This window comes from Oncorhynchus keta, chromosome 4 (genome assembly GCF_023373465.1).
Source record: "Oncorhynchus keta strain PuntledgeMale-10-30-2019 chromosome 4, Oket_V2, whole genome shotgun sequence".
Taxonomy (NCBI): domain Eukaryota; kingdom Metazoa; phylum Chordata; class Actinopteri; order Salmoniformes; family Salmonidae; genus Oncorhynchus; species Oncorhynchus keta.
In genome coordinates, this window is record NC_068424.1 from 26,382,697 (window position 1) to 26,395,196 (window position 12,500).

At 49.9% G+C, this 12,500-nt stretch overlaps 1 protein-coding gene across 4 annotated transcripts in view; it reads left to right on the top strand.

Annotated features, from left to right (window-relative positions):
* prex2 (phosphatidylinositol-3,4,5-trisphosphate-dependent Rac exchange factor 2) overlaps window positions 1-12,500 on the top strand; it is a 245,216-nt gene that overhangs the window by 110,837 nt on the left and 121,879 nt on the right. For 3 of the 4 annotated variants that reach the window (XM_052504948.1, XM_052504947.1, XM_052504945.1), the window contains exons 21-22: window positions 3,604-3,718; window positions 6,400-6,584. In XM_052504948.1, the coding sequence (XP_052360908.1) occupies window positions 3,604-3,718; window positions 6,400-6,584 (300 nt within the window). The remainder of the gene's footprint in view (window positions 1-3,603; window positions 3,719-6,399; window positions 6,585-12,500) is intronic. The other variant, XM_052504946.1, reaches the window with a different exon arrangement.

Consider the following 12,500-nt stretch of genomic DNA (forward strand, 5'->3'; position numbering starts at 1 on the left):
CAGCCCCCCCCCCACCAGTTCTCCCCCCCCCCCACCCAGTGTCTTATCCCAACCCAGTGTCTCCCACAACAGCCCCACAGTGAGCAGTGAGCCAGGGGTCAGTCCTGGTCTCTTCTACAGGAGCCAATACTAGTATTATTCCTGCTTAATGACCCAGCTCTCCCAGTCTCTCTCCCCACACACAGAGAGGGAGAAGGGCAGGCCGAGGAGGGGAGTAGAGAGTCAGGCTGGATGGGGGAGAAAGAGCTTGGAGAGTGTTGGGAAGTAGCCAGCCTACACTAGTCTCCTCTGTAGGAGAATGTTTAGGGAGAGATGGAGGAGAAGAACAGAGGGGGGAGAGATGGAGGAGAAGAACAGAGGGGGGAGAGATGGAGGAGAAGAACAGAGGGGGGAGATGGAGGAGAAGAACAGAGGGGGAGATGGAGGAGAAGAACAGAGGGGGAGAGATGGAGGAGAAGAACAGAGGGGGAGGAGAAGAACAGAGGGGGGAGAGATGGAGGAGAAGAACAGAGGGGGAGAGATGGAGGAGAAGAACAGAGGGGGAGAGATGGAGGAGAAGAACAGAGGGAGGAGATGGAGGAGAAGAACAGAGGGAGGAGATGGAGGAGAAGAACAGAGGGGGGAGATGGAGGAGAAGAACAGAGGGGGAGAGATGGAGGAGAAGAACAGAGGGGAGAGATGGAGGAGAAGAACAGAGGGGGGAGAGGTGGAGGAGAAGAACAGAGGGGGAGAGATGGAGGAGAAGAACAGAGGGGGAGATGGAGGAGAAGAACAGAGGGGGGTGAAGTGGAGGAGAAGAACAGAGGGGGGAGATGGAGGAGAAGAACAGAGGGGGAGATAAGGAGGAGAAGAACAGAGGGGGAGATGGAGGAGAAGAACAGAGGGGGAGAGATGTAGCTCAGGAGAACAGAGGGGAGAGATGGAGAAGAACAGAGTGGGGGGGAGAGATGGAGTATGCACAATGACGGAGGAGGGGGATGGAGGAGAAGAACATAGGGGGAGAGATGGAGGAGAAGAACAGAGGGGGAGAGATGGAGGAGAAGAACAGAGGGGGAGAGATGGAGGAAAAGAACAGAGGGGGAGGAGAAGAACAGAGGGGGAGAGATGGAGGAGAAGAACAGAGGGGGAGAGATGGAGGAGAAGAACAGGGGAGAGATGGAGGAGAAGAACAGAGGGGGAGATGGAGGAGAAGAACAGAGAGGGGAGATGGAGGAGAAGAACAGAGGGGGGAGAGATGGAGGAGAAGAACAGAGGGGAGAGATGGAGGAGAAGAACATGGGGAGAGATGGAGGAGAAGAACAGAGGGGGGAGAGATGGAGGAGAAGAACAGGGGGAGAGATGGAGGAGAAGAACAGGGGAGAGATGGAGGAGAAGAACAGGGGGAGAGATGGAGGAGAAGAACATGGGGAGAAATGGAGGATAAGAACAGAGGGGGAGAGATGGGGGAGAAGAACAGAGGGGGAGAGATGGAGGAGAAGAACAGGGGGAGAGATGGAGGAGAAGAACAGGGGAAGAGATGGAGGAGAAGAACAGAGGGAGAGATGGAGGAGAAGAACTGTGGGGGGAGAGAAGAACAGAGGGGAGAGATGGAGGAGAAGAACAGGGGAGAGATGGAGGAGAAGAACAGGGGGAGAGATGGAGGAGAAGAACAGGGGGAGAGATGGAGGAGAAGAACAGGGGAGAGATGGAGGAGAAGAACAGGGGAGAGATGGAGGAGAAGAACATGGGGAGAAATGGAGGATAAGAACAGAGGGGGAGAGATGGGGAGAAGAACAGAGGGGAGAGATGGAGGAGAAGAACAGGGGAGAGATGGAGGAGAAGAACAGGGGAAGAGATGGAGGAGAAGAACAGAGGGAGAGATGGAGGAGAAGAACAGTGGGGGAGGAGAAGAACAGAGGGAGAGATGGAGGAGAAGAACAGGGGGAGAGATGGAGGAGAAGAACAGGGCGAGAGATGGAGGAGAAGAACAGGGCGAGAGATGGAGGAGAAGAACAGTGGGGGAGGAGAAGAACAGAGGGGGAGAAATGGAGGAGAAGAACAGGGGGAGAGATGGAGGAGAAGAACAGGGGGAGAGATGGAGGAGAAGAACAGGGCGAGAGATGGAGGAGAAGAACAGTGGGGGAGGAGAAGAACAGAGGGGGAGAGATGGAGGAGAAGAACAGTGGGGGAGGAGAAGATGGGAGGAGAAGAACAGGGCGAGAGATGGAGGAGAAGAACAGTGGGGGAGGAGAAGAACAGAGGGGGAGAGATGGAGGAGAAGAACAGTGGGGAGGAGAAGAACAGAGTGGGAGGAGAAGAACAGAGGGGGAGAGATGAGCCAGCCTTGGAATTGGTGGTTTAATGAAGATCTACATGGTTCCAACACTACTGAGATTCTGGTTTACATCAGGCCAGGGCACAGGGAAATGCCCTCACGGGGAGGTGGGGGTGGGGTATGTGTGTGTGTGTCTATGGGTTGTACCCTAGCAGACCACAGCGCAGTGGGCGATCACAGCATGTTGTCCTGGCAGGGAGCTGGCCGTGGGTTGGGTTGTGGAGGGGACACACACACACACGCCCTTTTGTCTGCCTGTGGCACGGAACAGTGGTTTGATGAGATTGGCATGGGGTTGTGTTTGTGCTGCAGTGTGTTTGTGAAGCGTTGTCAGTTTGTTCTGACAGGCCAACCGTGACATCATAGACCAGAGCTGTTGCAGCTATTTCACATGCAATGTTAACCCCTCTTTAAACTGGTCCCAACCACACATTAGGACCACTGCACCAACTGGCTGGTTAACCCCTCTTTAACTGGTCCCAACCACACAGCAGGACCACTGCACCAACTGGCTGGTTAACCCCTCTTTAACTGGTCCCAACCACACAGCAGGACCACTGCACCAACTGGCTGGTTAACCCCTCTTTGACTGGTCCCAACCACACAGCAGGACCACTGCACCAACTGACTGGTTAACCCCTCTTTAACTGGTCCCAACCACACAGCAGGGCCACTGCACCAACTGGCTGGTTAACCCCTCTTTAACTGGTCCCAACCACACAGCAGGACCACTGCACCAACTGACTGGCTAACCCCTCTTTAACTTGTCCCAACCACACAGCAGGACCACTGCACCAACTGACTGGCTAACCCCTCTTTAACTGGTCCCAACCACACAGCAGGGCCACTGCACCAACTGGCTGGTTAACCCCTCTTTGACTGGTCCCAACCACACAGCAGGACCACTGCACCAACTGACTGGTTAACCCCTCTTTAACTGGTCCCAACCACACAGCAGGACCACTGCACCAACTGACTGGTTAACCCCTCTTTAACTGGTCCCAACCACACAGCAGGACCACTGCACCAACTGGCTGGTTAAACCCCTCTTTAACTGGTCCCAACCACACAGCAGGACCACTGCACCAACTGACTGGTTAACCCCTCTTTAACTGGTCCCAACCACACTGCAGGACCACTGCACCAACTGACTGGTTAACCCCTCTTTAACTGGTCCCAACCACACAGCAGGACCACTGCACCAACTGGCTGTTTTGTAAGGTGTGCATTGAAAATGAAAAGGCAGGTTTGTATAATGTAACAGGTGTTTTGTGGTGCTCTCCGTACAGCAGGACAGTATACAGTGGGTGTATAACAACAGTGAGAGTTCCCAGGAGGACCAGGGGAAGAACCAGAAACAAACTGCTGAGGAGAACGGGGATGGCTTCCAGTGTAAAGTAGAGGGTAAGATAAACACACACACACACACACACACACACACACACACACACACACACACACACACACACACACACACACACACACACACACACACACACACACACACACACACACACACACACACACACACACACACACACACACACACACACACACACACACACACACACACACACACACACACACACACACACAGGGACACACATGCAGGCACAAACAGCCAGGCACGGACACACATATGACCCCCATCGCATTAGTGCAGGGGCGGTATTGCTCATCATTTTCAGAGCTGAGGTGGAGGGAGGGAGAGAGAGATAGACGGAGGTTGGTTTAGAGACGTAGGGAGAGAGAGAGAGGTGGAGGGAGGGAGGAATAGAGCGGGAGGTGTGGAGAGCGGTAGAGGTGGAGGGATATAGAGGTGGAGGGATATAGAGGTGGAGGGATATAGAGGTGGAGGGATATAGAGGTGGAGGGATATAGAGGTGTAGGGAGGGATATAGAGGTGGAGGGATATAGAGGTGAGAGGTGGAGGGATATAGAGGTGGAGAGTGGAGGGATATAGAGGTGGAGGGATATAGAGGTGGAGGGATATAGAGGTGGAGGGATATAGAGGTGGAGGGATATAGAGGTGGAGGGATATAGAGGTGGAGGGATATAGAGGTGGAGGGAGGGATATAGAGGTGGAGGGATATAGAGGTGGAGGGAGGGATATAGAGGTGGAGGGATATAGAGGTGGAGGGATATAGAGGTGGAGGTGGAGGGATATAGAGGTGGAGGGAGGGATATAGAGGTGGAGGGATATAGGTGGAGGGATAGAGAGGTGGGGGGGATGGTGGTGGAGGGAGGATATAGAGGTGGAGGAGGGAGCAAAGGTGGAGGGATCTTAGAGGTGGAGGGACTAAAGGGATATAGAGGTGGAAGATAGAGGTGGAGGGATTTAGAGGTGGAGGGATATAGAGGTGGAGGGATATAGAGGTGGAGGGATATAGAGGTGGAGGGAGTTCAGAGGTGGAGGGCCCCAGGTGGAGCCGGATATCAGAGGTGGAGGGATAGAGGTGGAGGGACTAGGTGGAGGGATATCAGAGGTGGAGGGATATCAGGTGGAGGGATATCAGGTGGAGGGATACTATCAGCCCGTGGAGGATATAGACTATCAGTGGAGGGATATAGAGGTGGAGGGATAGAGGTGGAGGGATATAGAGGTGGAGGGATATAGAGGTGGAGGGATATAGAGGTGGAGGGAGGGATATAGAGGTGGAACAGGTTGAGGACATAGAGGTTAGGTGGAGGGATCATGGAGAGGTGGAGGGATATAGAGGTGGAGGGAGGGATATAGAGGTGGAGGGATAAAAATGGTGAGGGATATGAGGTGTAGGGAGGATATAGAGGTGGAGGGAGGGATATAGAGGTGGAGGGAGGGATCTCAGGTGGAGGGATATAGAGGTGGAGGGATATAGAGGTGGAGGGATATAGAGGTGGAAGGATATAGGTGGAGGGAGGGATATAGAGGTGGAGAGGTTGAGGGATATAGAGGTGGAGAGGTGGAGGGATATAGAGGTGGAGGGAGGGATATAGAGGTGGAGGGAGGGATATAGAGGTGGAGGGATATATAGAGAGAGGGAGGGGTGGTGGGAGGGAGGTAGAGGAGAGGTGAGAGCAAAATGTTCTTCCTACTAAATGACCTCTAGATAGTTTGGTATTTCTGGAGGGAACCGGAAGAGTTGCTCTCCTCTGCTTATTAGTTAGTTCAGAACAGCCCCACTGGCAGCCGGACTATCAGCCGGACTATCAGCCCGACTATCAGCCGGACTATCAGCCCGACTATCAGCCGGACTATCAGCCCGACTATCAGCCCGACTATCAGCCCGACTATCAGCCCGACTATCAGCCCGACTATCAGCCGGACTATCAGCCCGACTATCAGCCGGACTATCAGCCGGACTATCAGCCCGACTATCAGCCCGACTATCAGCCGGACTATCAGCCCGACTATCAGCCGGACTATCAGCCCGACTATCAGCCGGACTATCAGCCGGACTATCAGCCCGACTATCAGCCGGACTATCAGCCCGACTATCAGCCGGACTATCAGCCCGACTATCAGCCCGACTATCAGCCCGACTATCAGCCCGACTATCAGCCCGACTATCAGCCCGACTATCAGCTGCTATCCCTTATCACGGAACATTAGACATCATTAGTGTCTCATCCCGGGTGTGTATTTGTGTGCCTTACAATGTTGTGTAAAAATGGTGTGTGTTCCACCCCTGCTGTTTGCACGTCTCACCTGTGCCATGTAGTATACGCGTCTCACCTCAAGTCTATGTATGTATGTATGTATGTATGTATGTATGTATGTATGTATGTATGTATGTATGCTCCTCCCCTGCTGTTTGCACGTCTCACCTGTGCCATGTAGTATACGCGTCTCACCTCAAGTCTATGTATGTATGTATGTATGTATGTATGTATGTATGTATGTATGTATGTATGTATGTATGTATGTATGTATGTATGTATGTATGTATGTATGTATGTATGTAATGTATGTAGTGTATGTAATGTAATGTATGTATGTATGTATGTATGTATGTATGTATGTATGTATGTATGTATGTATGTATGTATGTATGTATGTATGTGTGTGCTCCTCTCTCACCCCTTGTGTGTGTTCCCCCTCTCAGAGGTGATGGATAAGTTCAACACCATCGCTATCATTGACGGTAAGAAGGACCACGTGAGTCTGACCGTAGACAACGTTCATCTGGAGTATGGAGTGGTGTACGACTACGACAGCACCGCCGGAATAAAGTGTAGAGTCCTGGAGAAGATGGTGGAGCCAAAAGGATTCTTCAGCCTCACAGCCAAGGTAGGACGGGGCCCACTGAGGCCAACACATAATGTACAGGACTGTTTCATAGATGCGGGCAACTTTGAGAGTCCAGGCTTTCATTTGAACCCAGCACGTAGAGTGGAGTTGGACCAGAAGCTTGTCTTCTGAACCCCAGGTTTTGTTTTCTCAGCTATTTGAAGCTGGTGTACAAAACCCGAAAGTAAAAGCCGCAAAAACGAAACTTAAGAACAGGAAGCATAGAAAGAGCGTACATAGGACAAATCTACCGCCTCTTAGACTTGCCAGCAATGAGAGTGACAGATCTATAACTCACATTTCTATGTGAAATTGGTTGTCATCTATTCTGCCTGCGCGCACCTGATAGACATTTGTTGGTCGGGGGCCATCTCCGAAGTCACTGGTTGAGCGTGTATTAATCCTGCTGTAGAATTAATTGCGGCAAACAAAGTTATTGTGCCAGGGTAGGAACCAATGTGTTGGTCAGCGTTTCCTATGGGACCCTGTCATTTTTGGCTACATTAAATGTTTCTTCATGTAGCCAACATATTCCTGCTTCGCCTATTCCTCTCTGATTTAGAAGATCCTGTTGCACAGACAACATGCTGGTGTAGGTGGGAAGGGATGACTCAAGTAGAGGTGTATAAACTGTGAAAATGGACGTTACACACGGCATACTACATTTAACAAACCAAACATTCAAATACCGTTATAGAAGGTAAAGTAACAACCCAAACCGGTCCGTGCATCAATACCGGTATTTGGGGCGGCAGGCAGCCTAGTGGTTGGAGCGTTGGGCTGGAAAGGATGCTAGATCAAATCCCTGACAAGGTAAAAATCTGTCGTTCTGCCCCTGAACAGGCAGTTAACCCACTGTTCCAAGGCCGTCATTGAAAATAAGAATTTGTTCTTTAACTGACTTGCCTGGTTAAATAAAGGTTAAATAAATACGTCAAATACGATTTATCTCCCAGCCCTAACGTCAAGACACTTTCCTAATGTGACGACCTCCCTGCAAAATATCTGCACACTGTGACAACACTTTAACGAGTTATCAACAAAAGTTGTTTTGAGCGAGGATTTTTTTAATTTTTTTATAATCTGATCTGGAAGTGTTTTTCAGTTGTACAATTCCAAACATATGTTATTTTCTTAACCCATCTAGTGAATGGTGACAGCATAGGTTTTAAGTTTCATGCTAGCTAGTCTTGGATGCTAGCCAGTTAGAAGTGGCATGAGATAGGACTAAGCAGGAATAATCATTGACAATTGTGAGTAACCTACATTCCCATTAAAGTAAAATGAGGAAATTATTGTTAATATAGCTAAACTATTATGTGATCCATTTTAGTCTGATTTTAATATTGTGAGGCAAAATATTGTGGTTGCAACGTTGCGATGTTGACGCAGGGTTCACAAATATGAAATGGTGGCTGATGGTGTTGAAAGTAGCAAGCGTTACAAAGCAGAAACATGGAGATAACACAGATACTGTGCACTTCTCACCGGCCAATACTTTGGTCCCAAGCCTATGTTTCTTCAGCAAGAACAGAAGTAGCATTAAAGTAGTTCTGTCTATATCACTTCAACTCATTTACCCTAGAAATGAAATGACAGTTTCTTATTGTGGAGGACATGTACATTGTTTGTCATAAAATATATTGACTAGCTTATCGATCTCTGAATTTAGGATCAAATCAAAACGTGTTACTTCTGTCCCGGTTCTCCCCGACCTGATCTGATCTTTGTTGTGCGTTAGGACCGTTTCAGTTCTGTTCTCATCCTTGAAGTAGCTCTATCAGATTGGTTCCCATTTGTCTGGGTCACGCACACACACAAGCACACGTGTGTGCACGCACACAGACGCACACCAAACCACAAACCAGCATGGATTTATGACAGCAGTAAGAGTTGTCAGACACTTGATCCCAGGCCAAATCTATGACTTGTTCTGGATATTAAAAGTCTGTCTGTGTCTCGTCCCCCAGAAACTAAAATACATTTTAGTGTTATTACAAACATCTGCCCCAGTAGTCCCGGGTTTAGAGAGGGAGAGAGAGAGAGAGGGTACGAGGGAAACATAGGGGGAAGAGAGAGCGAAAGAAAGTGAAGGTACGAGGGAAACAGAGGGGGAAGAGAGGGAGAGAGAAAGAAAGAGAAGGTACGAGGGAAACAGAGGAGGAAGAGAGGGAGAGAGAAAGAGAGAAAGAAAAGAGAGAAAGAGAAAGAAAGAAACAGAGGGAAAAGAGAAGAGAGAGAGAGAAAGAAAGAGAAGGTACGAGGGAAACAGAGGGGGAAGAGAGAGAGAGAAAGAAAGAGAAGGTACGAGGAAACAGAGGGGAAAGAGAGAAACAGAGGGAAAGAGAGAGAGAGAGAAAGAAAGAGAAGGTACGAGGGAAACAGAGGGGGAAGAGAGAGAGAGAGAAAGAAAGAGAAGGTACGAGGGAAACAGAGGGGGAAGAGAGAGAGAGAGAAAGAAAGAGAAGGTACGAGGGAAACAGAGGGGAAGAGAGAGAGAGCGAAAGAAAGAGAAGGTACGAGGGAAACAGAGGGGAAAAGAGAGAGAGAGAAAGAAAGAGAGGGTACGAGGGAAACAGAGGAGGGAGAGAGAGAAAGAGAGAAAGAAAGAGAAGGTACGAGGAAACAGAGGGGAGGAGAGAGAGAGAAAGAAAGAGAAGGTACGAGGGAAACAGAGGGAAAGAGAGAGAGAGAGAAAGAAAGAGAAGGTAGGGAAACAGAGGGGGAAACAGAGAGGAGAAAGAAAGAGAGGGAAACAGAGAAAGAGAAAGAAAGAGAAGGTACGAGGGAAACAGAGGAGAAAGAGAGGGAGAGAGAAAGAAAGAGAAGGTACGAGGAAACAGAGGGGAAAGAGAGAGAGAGAGAAAGAAAGAGAAGGTACGAGGGAAACAGAGGGGGAAGAGAGGGAGAGAGAAAGAAAGAGAAGGTACGAGGGAAACAGAGGGGAAAAGAGAGAGAGAGAGAGAAAGAAAGAGAAGGTACGAGGGAAACAGAGGGGAAGAGAGGGAGAGAGAAAGAAAGAGAAGGTACTGAGGGAAACAGAGGGGAAGAGAGAGAGAGAAAGAAAGAGAAGGTATGAGGGAAACAGAGGGGGAAGAGAGAGAGAGCGAAAGAAAGAGAGGGTACGAGGGAAACAGAGGGAAAGAGAGAGAAGGTACGAGGGAAACAGAGGGGGAAGAGAGAGAGAGCGAAAGAAAGAGAGGGTACGAGGAAACAGAGGGGAAAGAGAGAGAGAGCGAAAGAAAGTGAAGGTACGAGGGAAACAGAGGGGGAAGAGAGGGAGAGAGAAAGAAAGAGAAGGTACAAGGGAAACAGGGGGAAGAGAAAGAGAGCGAAAGAAAGAGAAGGTACGAGGGAAACAGAGGGGGAAGAGAGAGAGAGCGAAAGAAAGAGAGGGTACGAGGGAAACAGAGGGGAAAGAGAGAGAGAGAGAAAGAAAGTGAAGGTACGAGGGAAACAGAGGGGGAAGAGAGGGAGAGAGAAAGAAAGAGAAGGTACGAGGAAACAGAGGGAAAAGAGAGAGAGAGAGAAAGAAAGAGAAGGTACGAGGAAACAGAGGGGAAAGAGAGGGAGAGAGAAAGAAAGAGAAGGTGCGAGGGAAACAGAGGGGAAAGAGAGAGAAAGAAAGAGAAGGTACGAGGGAAACAGAGGGGGAAGAGAGAGAGAGAGCGAAAGAAAGAGAGGGTACGAGGGAAACAGAGGGGGAAGAGAGAGCGAAAGAAAGAGAAGGTACGAGGGAAACAGAGGGGGAAGAGAGAGAGAGCGAAAGAAAGAGAGGGTACGAGGGAAACAGAGGGGAAAGAGAGAGAGAGAGAAAGAAAGTGAAGGTACGAGGGAAACAGAGGAGGGAGAGAGAAAGAAAGAGAAGGTACGAGGGAAACAGAGGGGAAAGAGAGAGAGAGAGAAAGAAAGAGAAGGTACGAGGGAAACAGAGGGGGAAGAGAGAGAGAGAGAAAGAAAGAGAAGGTACGAGGGAAACAGAGGGGAAAGAGAGAGAGAGAAAGAAAGAGAAGGTACGAGGGAAACAGAGGAGAAAGAGAGGGAGAGAGAAAGAAAGAGAAGGTACGAGGGAAACAGAGGGGAAAGAGAGAGAGAGAGAAAGAAAGAGAAGGTACGAGGGAAACAGAGGGGGAAGAGAGGGAGAGAGAAAGAAAGAGAAGGTACGAGGGAAACAGAGGGGAAAGAGAGAGAGAGAGAGAAAGAAAGAGAAGGTACGAGGGAAACAGAGGGGGAAGAGAGGGAGAGAGAAAGAAAGAGAAGGTACGAGGGAAACAGAGGGGGAAGAGAGAGCGAAAGAAAGAGAAGGTACGAGGGAAACAGAGGGGGAAGAGAGAGAGAGCGAAAGAAAGAGAGGGTACGAGGGAAACAGAGGGGAAAGAGAGAGAAGGTACGAGGGAAACAGAGGGGGAAGAGAGAGAGAGCGAAAGAAAGAGAGGGTACGAGGGAAACAGAGGGGAAAGAGAGAGAGAGAAAGAAAGTGAAGGTACGAGGGAAACAGAGGGGGAAGAGAGGGAGAGAGAAAGAAAGAGAAGGTACGAGGGAAACAGGGGGAAGAGAAAGAGAGCGAAAGAAAGAGAAGGTACGAGGGAAACAGAGGGGGAAGAGAGAGAGAGAGCGAAAGAAAGAGAGGGTACGAGGGAAACAGAGGGGAAAGAGAGAGAGAGAGAAAGAAAGTGAAGGTACGAGGGAAACAGAGGGGGAAGAGAGGGAGAGAGAAAGAAAGAGAAGGTACGAGGGAAACAGAGGGGAAAGAGAGAGAGAGAGAAAGAAAGAGAAGGTACGAGGGAAACAGAGGGGGAAGAGAGGGAGAGAGAAAGAAAGAGAAGGTACGAGGGAAACAGAGGGGGAAGAGAGAGCGAAAGAAAGAGAAGGTACGAGGGAAACAGAGGGGGAAGAGAGAGAGAGAGCGAAAGAAAGAGAGGGTACGAGGGAAACAGAGGGGAAAGAGAGAGAGAGCAAAAGAAAGAGAGGGTACGAGGGAAACAGAGGGGGAAGAGAGAGCGAAAGAAAGAGAAGGTACGAGGGAAACAGAGGGGGAAGAGAGAGAGAGAGAGAAAGAAAGAGAGGGTACGAGGGAAACAGAGGGGGAAGAGAGAGAGAGCGAAAGAAAGAGAGGGTACGAGGGAAACAGAGGGGGAAGAGAGAGAGAGAAGGAGTACGAGGGAAACATAGGGGGAAGAGAGAGAGAGCGAAAGAAAGAGAGGGTACGAGGGAAACAGAGGAGGGAGAGAGAGAGAGGGTACGAGGGAAACAGAGGGGAAGAGAGAAAGAAAGAGAGGGTACGAGGAAAACAGAGGGGGAAGAGAGAGAGTGAAAGAAAGAGAAGGTACGAGGGAAACAGAGGGGAAAGAGAGAGAGAGAGAAAGAAAGAGAAGATACGAGGGAAACAGAGGGGGAAGAGAGAGAGAGCGAAAGAAAGAGAGGGTACGAGGAAACAGAGGGGGAAGAGAGGGAGAGAGAAAGAAAGAGAAGGTACGAGGGAAACAGAGGGGAAAGAGAGAGAGAGCGAAAGAAAGAGAGGGTACGAGGGAAACAGAGGGGGAAGAGAGAGCGAAATAAAGAGAATGTATGAGGGAAACAGAGGGGGGAGAGAGAGAGAAAGAAAGAGAGGGTACGAGGGAAACAGAGGGGGAAGAGAGAGAGAGCGAAAGAAAGAGAGGGTACGAGGGAAACAGAGGGGGAAGAGAGAGAGAGAGGGTGTACGAGGGAAACAGAGGGGGAAGAGGGAGAGAGCGAAATAAAGAGAGGGTACGAGGGAAACAGAGGAGGGAGAGAGAGAGAGGGTACGAGGGAAACAGAGGGGAAGAGAGAAAGAAAGAGAGGGTACGAGGGAAATAGAGGGGGAAGAGAGAGAGCGAAAGAAAGAGAAGGTACGAGGGAAACAGAGGGGAAAGAGAGAGAGAGAGAAATAATGAG